Source organism: Peromyscus leucopus, chromosome 3 (assembly GCF_004664715.2).
Source record: "Peromyscus leucopus breed LL Stock chromosome 3, UCI_PerLeu_2.1, whole genome shotgun sequence".
Lineage (NCBI taxonomy): Eukaryota > Metazoa > Chordata > Mammalia > Rodentia > Cricetidae > Peromyscus > Peromyscus leucopus.
Genome location: NC_051065.1, coordinates 13430564 through 13446978, shown reverse-complemented (window position 1 = coordinate 13446978; position 16415 = coordinate 13430564). Strand labels below are relative to the sequence as shown.

The following is a 16415-nucleotide window of genomic DNA, read 5'->3' as shown; positions in this document are numbered from 1 at the left end:
GTGCTTTTCTGGAGTGCTGAGCAATCCTATTTGCTGAACGGTTCTTGTGCTTGTGTGCATGTGTTTGTGAGTGTTTAAAACCTTCTGCCCCACAACTCTTATTCCACTTCTGGGAAATAAAGGCAGGATTCTAAGCTGAAGCAGGAAACCTATAGGATCAGTAAGCAGTCGTTCCTCACACAGAAAATGGGACAAGGATGCTTGACTTTTCCATTATATTATAAGCGCCAAGAAAGCCAGGGGACTATGGTCAGTCCCATGCCTGCTGTTTCCCCAGCATATTGTACACAGTAAAATACAATCAATTGTTCAATTAAAAATCTTTCATGAGAAAGCTGAACACTGGCCTAAAGGGGCAGATATACTTAACTATAACAACTGCCATCACATTTTATTTTCTTTGAGAATCAATGACATATGGTGGACATATACTTAATAAGAATGTCTGCTGGTATTTCATGAAGATGGCAGTGTTCGTTAACTGGAAATCACCTGCACTCTCTGGATCTCTGGAGTGAATTTATGATACTAAATTGCCAATCAGCTTTCAAATTTCTTGGTGAAACACACCAAAGATCAAAAGCTTTGCTGGGCAGTGGCCTTGCTGGGCAGTGGTGCTGTACACCTTTAATCCCAGCACATGAGAAGCAGAGGCAGGCAGATCTCTGAATGTAAGGGCAGCCTGCTCTACAGAGCAAGTTCCCGGGCAGCCAAGGGCTACACAGAGAAACCCTGTCTCCAAAAACCAGAAACAACAACAACAACAAAGCCTTTCAGTTTACAAGCAACAGACAAAGAATATTAGAAAATTTAAATTTTTTAATAAATGTGCTTTGTTCACAAAATGTGAAAAAATACAACAAACACGGACGTACATTTTCAGGTATACTATCTCCAACCACTTTGCAACTATGATAAAAGCACATGATCTGTTCACAATCCCGATGAGCCCAACCAACCACATGATTATCGTCTGTTTTTGAAATAACGGATTATTTTGGAGGGATTGCTGTAAATGTGACGGGAAGTCCCTTAAATTATTTATATCCAAATGAAACCATTTTTAACGTACCCATACAATACTGAGAGGCCCTACTAACTTCACTGGTCATTACTTATATAATCTGGCCCCAACCCAGTGACTGCTCATGTTTCAGCACTTACACCCTCAACTGGCCTTGTGGAATACGTATTGGCGTAAGTTCTAATTTGAGTAAGCTGAGTTTACAGTAACAAATGATATAAAATCAAACATATTTATACTAAGTGGTAGTAGTTCTTATAAAGAGATATTTTTAAGTACTACTTAAAATACATCATGCACACCTTGGAAAGAGCAGACTCAACATCAGTAAACAATCAGAAGAATGTATAGCACCAACATATTTTGCTGTAGGTCATAGCTAGATCAACTTTCCAAAGCACTGTTTCATTTACTTTCAAAGCAATTTCATTTGGTGTATTGTTTTCTTTTCTCTTAGAATTGTAATTAGTAAATAAAACAAGAGAGTATGGTAAGAGGGATGCTACCAAAACATAGTTTTGTTTTATCCTGAATACAGTGCGTTTTCATTCTTTGTCTTTTCTTTTGAGGGAGCTCTAAGATAGTGTCCTGTAGTGCCTAAATGAAAAGAAATATCAACTCTAATAATTATAGAACTGTATGCTATTGAAAGCAAATGAAAAATTTCAAGTTACTTATGGCATATTTGAATAACCAATGTTTATTGCATTTACACAACTGACCTTTCTAAAATTAGTTATAATCATGTCACTTTCATTAATTTAGCATGTGAAACTGAACTTGAAATATTGGATATACACAATGAACCTATCTTAAAGGGTAAGTTTATGTATTTCTAAATAAAATTTGACATTCAAAGTTAACTATAGCAATTCACAATAAGCACAAAAACATCAGTTTACCAGAGTAAAGAAGTGCAGTTTATGAAATTTAGGATTAACTATTGAAAATGCAAGTTTCCTTTTAAAAATACACACATGCACACGTGTGCGCAGGCACACACGCTTGTGCGCATACACACACACACACACACACACACACACACACCATTAACCATGAAATCTGAAACTGTTATATTTCAGTGCAAAAACCTCAGTATGAGGTAATTTTAATGTAATAACCACTTGAAAAAAATCCACACAGTGGCACTCTTAAAAATGATAGTTTACATGACAATTGCTGGCTGACAAGACAATGTGGACTATATGTTTTTAACTGTTTAAACTTGTCTTGTTTGGACATATATTTCTCGTTAATCATTTGCTTCTGATTCAGAAACACAGAAAGGCATTTATCAATGTGGAAAGGGAAATTTCCCACAGCCAACTAATTGTTTATATAGTCACAGAAAATTATCTGCTAGGGCTTAGAAAGAAATTAGAATATTAAAAGGTCAAGACCATTCTACGAGATTATCAGTAGAGGGTTAATTTCAAAAACGTTCATGTAATTCCAAACTTGTAGTGCAGCAGTGCCTTAATGGACAGGTAGGACCCTATCAGAGCTGGTCTCAATAGAATATACTCTTCTAAGTGCAAACCCTTTCACAAAGGTGGTCTCAGTGTTGAGTATTAAACATTGCTCCTTGCTTAAACAGAACATTTTATAAATGTACTCTGAGTTTTAAAAATAAAAATGAACTTTCACAGGTAAAACAGACTGAACACCAAAGCCTAAATCAGTAAGAAAGTCATGGAAATATTACTTTAGCAATGGTGTTTGCTGTGCTGTGTTAATGAAATTAGAACATACTTCGGGAAATGTCTCTTCCAATGTCTAATGTTTCCAAATGAGCTTAATATTAAGAGTTGTCACCAATTTCAAAAAGTTCAGAAACACTGTATCAGTAGATGAAGCTGAGTAGAAAATGTTTTCTGTAATAGGTAACAGTTTAAAAGAAAAGTGTACCATGAACAACTAAACCAACCTATGTGTGAAATATTTAACTTGTGAGTCATCAAAGTGCAATCTACAGCTTTCTACACATCTTAAGGTTCCTCAGGACAATGGTGTAAAGTCAACACTGGACTAAAAAGGAAAATGCACAGTAAATTAGACTTCACAACAGCACTATAGAGAAAAGAGGTACCTTTTAAAATCTTAATGCAAAATGCTAAAGGAACAGTGGTTTCTGCTAAGACAAAGTCACTCTGCATGAAACTTTAAGCTTCCTATATAAGAATAAATTTTGAAATCCAGAAGTAGAAAAAAATAGCAAACTCTGTAAACGTTTGCATTTCTTCTCTGCAAACCAGGCTTTAAATACTGAGTTCACGTTAGTATTCTGATTAGTGTAAGCAGTTAGTTTAGGAGTCTGGAATAGAAAGAAGGGCTTTTTGCTTTTATATTAACTTAAAAGTAAGATGGGATCCTCTAGCTCATAGAATGGAATAGAGCTGGCTTGACTTTCTCCAGAATCTGAGTCATAAGGAGCATCAGGGAGCTCTGTGAAACCGTATGCTAGTTGTTCATCTTCTACATCTGATCGAACATAGCAAGAAGGATTAGAATACTCCTCATCTTCTACACTGTTGAAATCTTGAGGAATATATAACATCCCTGGATAGTTCCTACTAACCAAGTCACTGGTGGTTTTAAGGGAGGTTTTCCTAAAAGCCATGAGATGCATATGAGAAAATTTTGAATACTTGAAGCGCTTAAAGCCCAGGGATTCTATAGCAATCTTCCAGCTCTTCATCATCATAGCATGCCGGTTCTGATGGGAGGAATCGGGGGTGATGATGAGCAATAAGCCATTCAGCACTAACAGCTCATGGGCTTTCTTGCAGCAAATCCATCGCTGGTAGGGTGACGGAAAATAGGACAGGAGGAGAGAGAAAACAACCACATGGAAAAGTTCTCCAGGAAGAGAATCGATAGGATTTTTCAGCTGCTTCAGAAAAGCATCTATAGCGTCTTGTGCAAGCTGGAGTGGCTGCTGAAGCTGCAAGTTCAGGAAGTCACACTTGTACACACTCTGTAGAAAGAAAACAACAATGAAGGCATGTTAAGAATTTCAAAGAGTGTTGTAGGCATGCCTGTAATCCCAGTACTCAGGACTGTGTATGTTAGAAGCCAGCCTGGGTGACATAATGAGAAAAAAAAAACAAAAACAGTTTCAAGAATATGTTCAACATATAACGTAAGTTTCACACCACAATATTTAACATCTCACAGCTTTTCGATAGAACTCAGTAATGACGACCTTTTCCTTCTAACTCTATACAGATTTTCTTTTCTTCCATTATTTTTTGTTTTTTTGAGACAGGGTCTCCTGTGGTCCAGGGTAGTCTTAAACGTCAAAGTCAAGGCTAACTCAGGGCTCCTGAACCCATCTCCTCCTTTCAAGTGCTGGGATTGTATGTGTGTACCACTATGCCCTGTTCTCAACTAAACTTAAAAATTTTCACTAAGTAAGCCCCTGTAACTTCTAATCATCATTTTATACATGCAAACAAATATATGCACACTCTCAAAATTAGGAATAATTTAAAGCACCTTTTAAAAACTGATGCTTATTTAGAATTTAATTTGGATAAGAACATACAGGAATGATTCATTTCTAATGTTAGGCACATTTATATTCAGTTTATTATCAACAGTTAGCCAAATATGACAAAAAAAAAAAAAAAAAGAAAAAGAAAAAGAAAAAGAAAAAAAAAGAACTTCTAAGGAGGTGATCAGAGCTGGAAATTGTTACACAGTTTGTAACTCAATTCTTTAGCAAAGAATGTATGCTGCAGGCTTGCACACCTACTGCTGGAACTCACATCCTGGATGTCAGGAGGAAGGGAGGAGACTGAAACCGAAAAGTGACACATTAGTGGACTCATCAGGTGATGAGTTCCCAGGTGAATGGACTATTGGGAGGAGACAGAAACTGTAGGAGCTGAAGCCTAGTTCCAGGCAATGGATGCTGTCTCCGTGTCCATCTCTATCTGTATCTGAGGAGTCAGCCTTGCCTCAGGCTCAGAATGAATACGCTAGCTGACTGCAACCTCTGACATCGTGAGACAAAAATAACTTGACCTCCTAAATCTGCCTTTGTCAAGTACTTTGTGACAGTGACAGAAAGGGAACTGACAGATAATGCAGGAAGATTTATGAACTTTCTATATGCAGAATGATGCTAACGCTCTTTAAAGTTCAGTCAAACGTTTAAAAATGATACTGACACTACTTTTATTCTATTAAGAAGTTAATTCCTTCCTTGAAGCAAATTACACATTAAATTTAATTAACACTATCAAATGAGTAAGGAGAATACAACAAACAAAGAAATAAATATTTCCTATTTGGCTGGACACTCAAATGCTACAGAAATATAAAATAAGAAAGTAGTGCAGGGCTTGGGAGATGGCTCCATGGGTAAAAACACTGCCCTGAAAGCCTGACAGCCTGAGTTTGAGCCCCTGGAGCTCATATAAAGAGCACTGCACACAGCTGGAATCTCAGCACCCTACAGTAAGATGGGAGGCTAAGGCAGGAGAACCTTTGTGTGTGTTGTTCAGAGGCAGACAACTATGGATCCTAAGCAATACACTTACCTTTTGTATTTTACTCTTTGCAACAAAGATGTTTACAAAGACATCTCTGTAACCTACAGATTTTAAATCACAAAGATTTTACTATAGCATACTTCTAAATCCTGACTTTCTAGATATAAAGAAGAAACAGAACAAAGAAAATATGTTAATATTAGTTAGCGAAATGCAAAAAATTTTCAGAATATGTATTTAGTTTTGAATAGAAATTCAAATTACTAGTTGGTAGACAGGAAGTATATCTTTGCTATCTTAAGAATGTAAAGACAGTGCTTTTCCTTTTTAAAGACACATGTAAAAAAAAAATCAAGTTTGTAAATAAAACCACATACCTCTACAGCAGGTACAATATCTATGCCAACGGTTAGAAATTCTTCAAACTTCAGAAACGGATTAAAGCAGCTGCCAACATCAAGCAATCTGATCTTTTCAGAGGCTTGAAGCAACCTGGAAACAGACACATGCTTTAAAAAGCAAGCTGAAAATAACAAAGTTGAAATTCACACACGAGAATAAAGATTATCACGTAGATTATTAGCTCGTGTCTTAGGAAGAGGGCATGAAGAAATGCTGATGATGTGGTTACATCTATGCATTCTATGGCAAAACAAAAATAATCTTTATATAAAAACAGTTTCAAAGTGGCTGTAAAAAATGAGGCAATGTTTTCTATTTCTTGATCTGTTTAGTATCTGTCATACAGTGGATTCCAGCAGCTGTCTGAGCATTGATGATTCTGTAGTATTCCTGCCAGGAAGAAAGACTCAGAAAACACTACTCTCACAGAAGAAAGTGAAAAACAAACAAACAAAACAAATGGTAACTTTGTGAAAATAATTTTTCTCTAGCATAGACTCCAAAAGTGTCTTAAACCCATACAATACATCTTGAGAACTACTGTATAAGAAAAAATAAACTCTAATTCTCAATAGTCAATAGAATTGTATCTTTGGATTTCACTTTAATTTGTCTGAATGGCTTAAATGAACCAAAGGAAAACAATAAATTATATTCTTTAAATCAGAGAACTTTCTTATTGTATGCAAGTATTTGTCATTTCCCAAACTAGCAGAAAAAGAGGTAGCAAATTTAATCAGAATGAAGTTCAATATGGCTCTAGGCAGTAGACAACAGCCTCTTGTCAGTCCCAACCCTACATTATAAATAAAAACAATAATTAAAATAGTATGACTGTTTCAACTTTGAACATATGCCACTTTAACTAATGTTATAATAATTTTCTCCACAAAATTTATGAGTACACATTGGAAAAATAAAGGGAAAAGAACATAAATAATTGTGTAAGAATAGAATGTTGGTATTTTTTGAAGGCTAAAGTATAGATAGAGACTTGCCTAACTTTGTTTTAGCATTTACTTTAGAGAGGTTTTAAACTACAGATCTAAAAGTGATGTTTTAGAGAAGAAATGCAATAAGGAGGTAATATATTCAGCTAGAGCTTGATGTGCTAACATTTTATACAAACAACAGTCATCTGTTTTATTACAAATCATCTACAGTGCACTTCTCTACTACAGTACACAACACAAGACAGTACCCAAAAGACGAATCAATTAAAAAAAACTTTTGTCAATAAAATGTAATTTTAAGAATTTATCTGAACAGGTTATAGGAGTATAGAGGATTAGCAGTTTCTCCAAGTGGACTATTCCCACCTCACCCCAATTCATAATATAACTTGTTTTTACTAGAAAAATCAGATAAATGTCAGCTTCTGCAACAAACACCCAGAAACCTTCTCACTGACAATAACTGCTCTGGAAACTCGAGAGGTGACCTTCTGTGCCACGGCTGATCTAGGTGAAGACTATCACATGTAATCTGGATGATGTCTATAGCAAATAATCACTTGTAAACTGATTACATAGGTAGTTTTTAAATGTGACAAAACACTAGTTGAAGGAAGATAGAAGCCAGCAAATTCTTATGGCATAAGTTACAAAATGCTCAATCAGAGTAAAAAGTCTAGCCAACAACCAGAGAAATACCTAGCATATACTTGTGCAAGTTTGAATATCCAGATGACAGCCAGTTAGAACAAAAGAGAATCAATAAATATATGTAATATTGTATATACTAATCAATAACTATTCTAACCCTTGAGGCTATAATTAAGCATATGAGTTTTGAAATTAAAGATTAAAATAACAGAAACATTGATCTGTCTTTTAATATGTAATGCAGGGATAAGCAGGATAAAATGAGACGATCTATTTAATATTTAATCACTGTCTGGTACATATACTTTTTTAAAAAGCAGGGTCTGGCTATACAGTCCAAGATGCCCTAGAACTTGTTCTGCAGCCAGCTGGCTTCTAGCCCAGGATGACTTTCAACTCATGATCCTTTTGCCTCAGCCCTGAGCGTGACAATTACAAGTATGTCCTAGAATGCCAAGTTCTTTGACATTCAAAATTAATATTAACAGATCAAGCAATAAAAATATCATTATCCTTTACTTAAAAGGAAGAAGCAACTGAATTTACTGAACATGTGTTATCCTGTGTTGATATTGAGGTAATGGAAATATTTGAAAAAATTAGTTCTAAAAATACATGAACAGGTAAAGACGTGGATAAGTCAGGAAACAAAAAACTGCATGTGGATATATACAATACTGCTGGACTACTTTCTGTTTTCAGCATTGCTGTGGGATGGTCTGTATGTCAAATTGCTCTGATTGGTCAATAAATAAAACACTGATTGGCCAATGGCCAGGCAGGAAGTATAGGCGGGACTAACAGAGAGGAAAATTGAGACAACAGGAAGGCGGAGGAAGACACTGCCAGCCACTGCCATGACAAGCAGCATGTGAAGATGTTGGTAAGCCACGAGCCATGTGGCAAGGTATAGATCTATAGAAATGGGTTAATTTAAGATATTTAAGAAGCCTGCCACGGCCATACAGTTTGTAAGCAATATAAGTCTCTGTGTTTACTTGGTTGGGTCTGAGCAGCAGTGGGACTGGCGGGTGACAGAGATTTGTCCTGACTGTGGGCAAGGCAGGAAAACTCTAGCTACACAGCATATTTGCTAATTCTTTGTATTGAACTACTGGTGATCACAAATTTCAAATTAACATCTTATTATATGTCAGTGAGTTACTTGTGAAAGCAATATACTTAATGAAGCATGCATAAGCTTTTTCTTCGTATGTTAACAATAAGACTGTATAAAAAGGACATTCAGAAAGTTTCCCGCTAATACTAGAAATAACATCAAGTTATGAGGCAGCGTGGGAGGGCAGTATCAGAACTTCAAATCATCTGTGATATCTGATCAAATACCTGTCTAGATATCATGGAGGTACTTCTTAAAGATAAGATTTGTATTTATATTAGAACTCTGAATAAGGCTGACTGCCCTCTACAAATGTGCAGGTTTCATGCAATCAATCAAAAGCTAAGAGAAAAAGAACAGAGTTGCTTAAAGAAAAAGAAAGTTTTCCTTCAGATTGATTCCAGACTCATTCTGCAGTATCTCCTATTTCCTGGGTCCACAGCAAACTAGGTCTACACAACAGATTCCAAACTAGGCAAAATGGGGCCAATTTCTTCAAATAATTCTTCTCTTCTCCTTGTATTTATCTATATGTATTCCATTGATTTTTTAAAAAAAGAAATCCTGACTAAAATGCAATCCCAATATAGTGTTTGTATGTGACAGCTCAACTTCTTGTCTGTCATGTTGGATACCAAAGGAACAAAAGGGAATTCAAACCACAGAGGAATGACAGTAGAAACCTCCTGTTAGTTTCCTTGCAGTATACTATAATGTGTTGTTTCCTTGTCCTGAAAGTAAGTCTGAGCAATGAACATAATTTCTTAAAAGGAGGCATAGTCAGCAGGAATACTAGTAATTTTTATAGATGTATAGATCTCTCATCACCACAAATATGCCTATACTTTTAAAATTATTTATTGCTTTTTCTCTTAACACAGTTGGTCTCTTTTCACACTTGCCATGTTTTAAAATTAATATATCTGAACTTCTGTCTTAAGGTTTCTTATATGCTAAACATAAACATATTTTTCTTTGAGGCTGAATGTAGCTCACTAGTCTAGCATGCTCAACGAGTAAGGTTTGGTTCCCAGCAATGGGAGAAAAAAAAAAGTGTTTTACATTTTTAGTTTCAAAGCAAATACTTAAATTGATCTTGTTTTCACTCTGGGTAGTTAAATGTAAGTCTAGATAAAACTGTATCTACTGTCGTGTTGTTACTAGGGGAAGAAGCTAAATAGTAGATACTGATACTGGATCATTGTTTTTTAAAAGTATATAAATATATAGATTTTTTTTTAAGGAGAGCATTTTGAGTAGTTTATTCTTCAACATTTTAATTTTCCATCTCTTTGGAACCACTTGCCATGTTTCTAGAGTTCCATTCTACTCCCAACACTCGTAGGCATTTCACCTTACTGAATGGTATACAGACTGGAAAGATACTCTAGGGCAACAAGAAAACGAAGGGTAGAAGAGTATTAACTTTTTGTTTCTAGCCTCAATCCACCCCCATGTTATAAAGTCAAAGTTAGTGCAATCATGAGACCGACATAACTGGGAACTGGTGGTATACTTTATTTATAATTTCTCCTAACAGAGAATACATTCACCGAATTACTGAGTTCCTTTACACATACGGTAACTATGTGAGGCTTTGCTAGGCACAGCAGAGTATCACTAACATCTCTGCACGTAGAGCTTTATAATCTAATACAGTGGTTAGTTAGGAAGCCTGGAATGGTCCTGAGCTAGGCACTGAGTTCACCAGGTCTTTCTTACTTTTGCACTCCTGTCAAGCTCTAGGGAAAGTCTGGCATCACATAACAGCTCTCTTGTAACCAGGAGAGAATGGATAATCTTACAATACTATGAATTCTTTGAACCAGAGACTTCCCCACACTTTCAGAACGGCTATTATACTGTGTAAATTGAACCTACAGTGAATACAGAACAGAACAGAAAGTTTTGGAGATAGGTTTTTCCTCTTGAATGTTTTTTAAGGCAAATAGCATTATTTAGAAGTTTTGGGGTTGAGGAAGACAATTCATCCGTAAGACTTGAGGAAGACAATTCATCCATAAGACTTGACTCCTTCACACTTACATTTATAGTTTAAAAGTTCTGTACTCTGACCGCTATCATTGATGGCTTAAATAGAAAATGTATATAAGTAATAACTTTTTGTTGAAATCCAAAAATCACTTCTCTAGAGAATTGAGAGAAAAATCCAGAGCTCTTCATATTTGTATACTTTCACAAACACTTCACCTAAAGGCTCACACTTCATTTTGGTTAAGTTCTTCAGAATACTCTTCAGTTTAAAACATAGCATTTTCTAGAAATAACTATCCTCAAGTCTTTATTTTATTCACTTATGCCCATGTTTATTCTCTCATTTATTTAAACACAAGCTGAGTATTTGTATGCCAAGCATTCCATAGGTTTCACGATAAATGATAAGCAGTCACTATCTTTCAATTACACACAGCAGGAATATAACTTAGGGTACTGCTATACAAATACACTGCTTTCTGAATTATTTTCTCAAGTCCTTCTATACAAAAAGCCAAACTGAGTTCAGATGGGAATTATAAATAATAAATGGAGTAATATCATCTCCAAAACCATAAAGGATATTCTTGAAATTAAATGTATATATTCTTCCATAAATATATCCATATATTCTTTCATACAGTTACTCAATCCTGAGAAACTGGCCATTATTTTTATAAGAATAAACTGAATGCAGAAACACCTCACAATTTGGTTAAACATTATGACCGAAGATGCCTGCTTTGATTTTGGCAATCCAAAATTAGGTAAGGAGTCTTCATCAACTACATAATACACAGGAGAGCCACTGGGGAGAGACAGAAAGGCTCTCCATCAGCTTGGTAAAACAAACAAGGGCAGATGGAGGGCTGAAAACCCCATAGGGATGTTAATAATTGGCAGTTTCACTTCCTATTGTAGCACTTTAAATAGGGGCAGCTATCTCATAAGTTTCATTGTAGAAGTTTTAGACCTAAAATATATGACTCATTGACTGAAACTGGGTTATATACTATAACTGGGTTATATACTATAACTGAAACTGGGTTATATTCAGGTCTATACAGGATCTGATCCTGTATAGACCTGAATACTAGATCTGATAAGTATTTAAAAATTCTCATGCTCAAGTGATCTGTTTCTCTGTCTCTCTCTGTTTCTCTCTCTCTCTCTCTCTCTCTCTCTCTCTCTCTCTCTCTCTCTCTCTCTCTCTCTCTCTCTCTCTCTCTCACACACACACACACACACACACACACCAAGTAGGATTTCCTTACTTGATTTTCCCTTCTTTTCAAACTTCTTCCAAACAATATTAACAGTCTATTTTTTCAAAACAGTAAGGTTGCAAGCAATTGCAGGGATCTTATTAGATAGATTAAAAATATTTGAAGACTGGAATTCATAAATACAGAGACTCATAACTGGACAAAGTGTACAGAGTGAGAGACTTTAGAAAATTCAGTCCTAAGTGGGTTATCTCCATCTAATCCTTCCCCTCAGGGCTCAAGAAACTCTGCTGAAAATGAGGCAGAGACTGTAGGAGCCAGAAGGGATGCAGGACACAAAGGAAACAAGATCTTCTAGATATAACAGGACTGATGCACACATAAACTCATAGAGACTGTGGAAGCATAAACAGGGCCTGCACAGGTCTAAGCTAGGTAGGGTCCCAGTGCCGAGATGGGAGAGAAATGGACACAAGTCCCCATCCTTAGCCAGAAACTATCTCCAATTGATAAGTACTCACAAAGGAAAAATTAGTTATCTCCACTGGAGTCTCACTGGTTACACAAACCACTTAAGGGAGGGCCTCTGCCCAGCAGTAGATGGCCAAGACAAAATGAACTCAATAGTATTTTTGGAGGGATTTTGTGTCTGTGTGTATGGCTCATAATGCTTTGTGTGGCCATGGCTTTTAAACCCTATAGGTCTTTTGCTTGTATATTGTGTTTTCTGATTTTGTGTTTTCATGGGATTTCTGTGTTTGCAAATGTGTGTCTCTGTGTCTATGTGTGTTTCTTGTGCTTTTTTTTTATTCTGTTCACTTACTTGTTTTATCTTATTTCTGTTTGTTTTATCTATTATTATTATTATTTTAGATACCTGTTTGTTTTCTAATAAGAGAGAAAGCAAAAGGATGTAGATTTGGGTGAGTGGAGAGATATGAGAGGTGTTGGAAGAGAGAAACCATAACCAGAATATATTGTATAAAAACAAAATCTATTTTCAATTAAAAAAAAAATTGGAGTTTATGTTTTTCCCTACATACCACTGTAACTTAAACTTTTTTGCAGGGTCTCAAATTAGAATAATGCCAAAGATAACAGCTTATTTGCCATCTCAATAGAAACAGTAAAATTTATGAGTACTACTCAAAGCAGAGAATTGCTGAACTCTCAGTATTACATTTAATGTGGATATACCTGCAAGTTAAAGTCAACTGTCATGAGTTTTATGAATTACAAAATATGTACATTCTATTAGAAATATATTATTTATTGTTTAAAGCATGGTACATAATGAATTTTTTTCTTTTGAAAATTTTTCTTATAGCCATCCAACTTCTCTATTATTTCCTAACTCTTATAAATACCATGTTCCAGGATATTTTTGAGACTGGATCTCACTGCAGAGTGCCTGTACTTACAAGCTTGGCTTCCAGAAATGTGTGCATGAAGAACAGCCACCAGCACATAGAGCAGGTTAGTCTCTTCGTCTAAGGGAAACCATTCTGTCCCATGTGTTTCCCTAACTATGGATCATGAAGAGCATCTCCAGTCTAAAACAGAGAAACTTGAAATGCTCCAAAAGCTGAGAATGATTGAGCTCTGGACATGATGCCTCAGTGGAAAATTCCACAGCTGACCTTCATGGCGAGTCAGTCAAAAGCATAGTGCTGTTACATATAGGGTAACAATTAAATTCTAGGCTTTGTGTCATGTGAAAAATTAATCTGATGTTCTGCCTGGGTTCCATCTCTAAGCTATCTTGTTGGATGTGTATATAATTCCTTAAAAGAAAAAAAAAATCAGAAATCTAAAGCACTGCTGTTCCCAATCATTTAGATATTCAACCTGTAATATACTTTTTTTTGTACTATATCTTTTAAAAATAGCATTCCAGAATGGGTAGCTTGTACAACGTGCAACAATATTCTGATATTTTCATTTTTTTCTCTTTACTCAACAGAAAAGAACTGCACTTAGAGTTAAAACAAAAATAAGTTAGATTTTCTACCAATTCACCATTGTTACTATCTACACAAACCACAGATATTATTTTGTGAATAGTACCTTGCTTTCTGTTGCTTGTTTGGGTTAGTATTGGGCACTGAACTTAGGCCTCATGTATGCTTGGCAGGTGTTCAATCATTGAGCTCTGAAGCTTTCTATCTCTATAAACATCTTATACTTGAAAACTACTATGTATATTATTAAGTAACCAAAAATAGTAATACAGAAATATATAGTTGAAAAATTAAAATATAAACTAAGATATCTGTAACTCCATGTACATTTGTCTCATTTAATATTATACTTTCTTTTTTAAAAATCTTAACATTTGTTTTTCCCGATTTCCCTGTTACCTCGCAGAGAGCAAGAAAACAGTATCAGTTAACAAATTCTACTCTTTTAAATGGCTGGAAATGTTTCATTCTTAGGTGTTCTGGTTGCTGAGGCTACTTGATATCTCACTCAAAGATTGTCTGCTCTTCAAATGTAAGCTTTTCAAATTGAGTATCTTTTAAATAGTTACTATTTTTTTAATGCTTGCTTCCTCTAAACACACACACACACACACACACACACACACACACACACACACACACACACACACACAGTTTTACTGGCTTAGAAACAGCAGAGCCATATGATCGTTACAATGGCCATTTACTTGTTCTTCTATCTGTTCTCTAAATCTTTTTTCTTAGTCCCTTTATACCTGAGTGAGGTTGTGGCATTTTATAAGTATGGTCATCATAATGTATACAATCCAATCTGGGACACTTCTGAAAATAAAAGAGAACTAGCAAACATAAACAAAATTGTACAAAAATACAGCATATGGTCGTCCCAATTTTATGCATAGTAACAAACGAAATTATAGCATCAATCAATGACTAACATTCAACAGCTAAAATGTCTTAACTGACTTTTTAAATTTCTGAGTATGATTTTTCATTGCTTTTTAGGTTAGGAATATGCAACTATGTTCAGTATACTCTAGCATGAAATGTATTTTTTGTAAGAATTCTCTAAAAATCATAAATTATAATAATCTACATAGTACTTTTAACCACAGTAGTTTTTTTGCAACATTTTTATGACTTTAATCTCCCTTTGATGAAAAATGAGCTGCATTTATCAAAACACAAATGATTTAAGAACAAAAGAAAATAAGACATAAGTTTGTTCTGAAGCAGTCTACATAAAACTAGTGAGTGTTTACTGAGGTTCAATACTGACAATTCTATGCTATTTTAACCGAAAGACGGCATTCCCTAGTGAAATTTCATTCATGGGTATAATCAGTAACTATAAGGTTTTCTAACTTATGAGCCAGAAAGACTGCTCTGTAAGGGAAAGAAAACAGAAACAGAACCTTCAAGTAAAATATTTATTTGGTCACTTTGCCAGAACAACTTTGCAAGTAACATCATACAGCTAGATTAAGGGAGTCTCTCAAACACGTTCCCAGTCCCAACTGTGCCTCTCAGTGAACTGAAGACATAACTTTCCTTAGGGGTTCTATGTTTTCACCATCAATACATTTTTATGTGTCCAAAACACAGACATAGACACACCCAGACACACACACACCTCTAACACAGTTGAGACTGGAAAAACGATTAGTTCTGTACTCTGTATCCTCTTTCACAACTCTTGTCCGTTTGCTGCGATCTCCTCCTCCCTCACTGTCTACTATCACCCTTCCTCGGTTTCTTTTCTAAATGTCCCATCACAACTACATATAGCAGCTGTTTACATATAGGCTGTGATCACATGAGGGAAAATGTGGATATTTCCTTTAAATTTGGCTGATCCAGCTTAATATACATTCTTAGTCCACCTTATTCCTGCAAATCTCATGCTTTCATTTTTCTTTATAGCTGAACAGTATTCCATCTTGTATGCAGACATTTTCATTATTGATTCTTCTATTGAGGGACATCTAGATTGTTCTATTTCCTTGCTATAGTAAATAGACACAAATATGCAAACACCTTTGTGGTAGGATATGGAATACTGTGGGTATATGTCTAAGAGTAGAAAAGCTAGGTTATGTGGCAGTTTTTAAATAAAAATTTTTTGAGGAATTTCCAAATGGCTGAATTAATCTGTACACCCATCAGCAGTGAATGAGGATTCTTCTTTTCCTATGTCCTCTCTAAAACTGGGCAGATTACTTGATAGTTATTCTGTCTGGGCTAAGGCAGAACCTCAAAGTAGTACTTCCCTGATGACTAGGGAGTAGTTCTGAACAGATTAAATTTAGTCGTGCATGCAGTGTGGACCCATCAGGATCCAAAACATAACTCCAACCTCAAGTCCACACAGATGATCCTGGTCAGCCCCAGAGGGACACAAAGAAAACAAAAAGACAGAAGAGAGATGAATGTTAGCAAGGGACAGGACAAATGGGAAGGAGGGAGGAGAGAGAGTGGGGTGAAAGCAATCTAATTCATCATACACATGTATGAAATTTCATTAATAAAAAATTTACAAAGAAAGTGATCCTCATGAGGAAATAAGTAGGTGTTGCTTAAAACT

General features: G+C 35.5%; 1 protein-coding gene across 1 annotated transcript in view; it reads right to left on the bottom strand.

The window, feature by feature from the left end:
- Positions 1 to 799: 799 nt before the first annotated feature.
- Positions 800 to 16415, bottom strand: part of Bmt2 (base methyltransferase of 25S rRNA 2 homolog) — a 59557-nt gene continuing 43941 nt past the window's right edge. Inside the window, exons 4-5 of the mRNA XM_028871790.2 lie at positions 5901 to 6015; positions 800 to 4001 (exon numbers count right to left, since the gene is read on the bottom strand). Of these exons, the coding sequence (XP_028727623.1) occupies positions 3372 to 4001; positions 5901 to 6015 (745 nt within the window). The 3' untranslated portion in view covers positions 800 to 3371. The remainder of the gene's footprint in view (positions 4002 to 5900; positions 6016 to 16415) is intronic.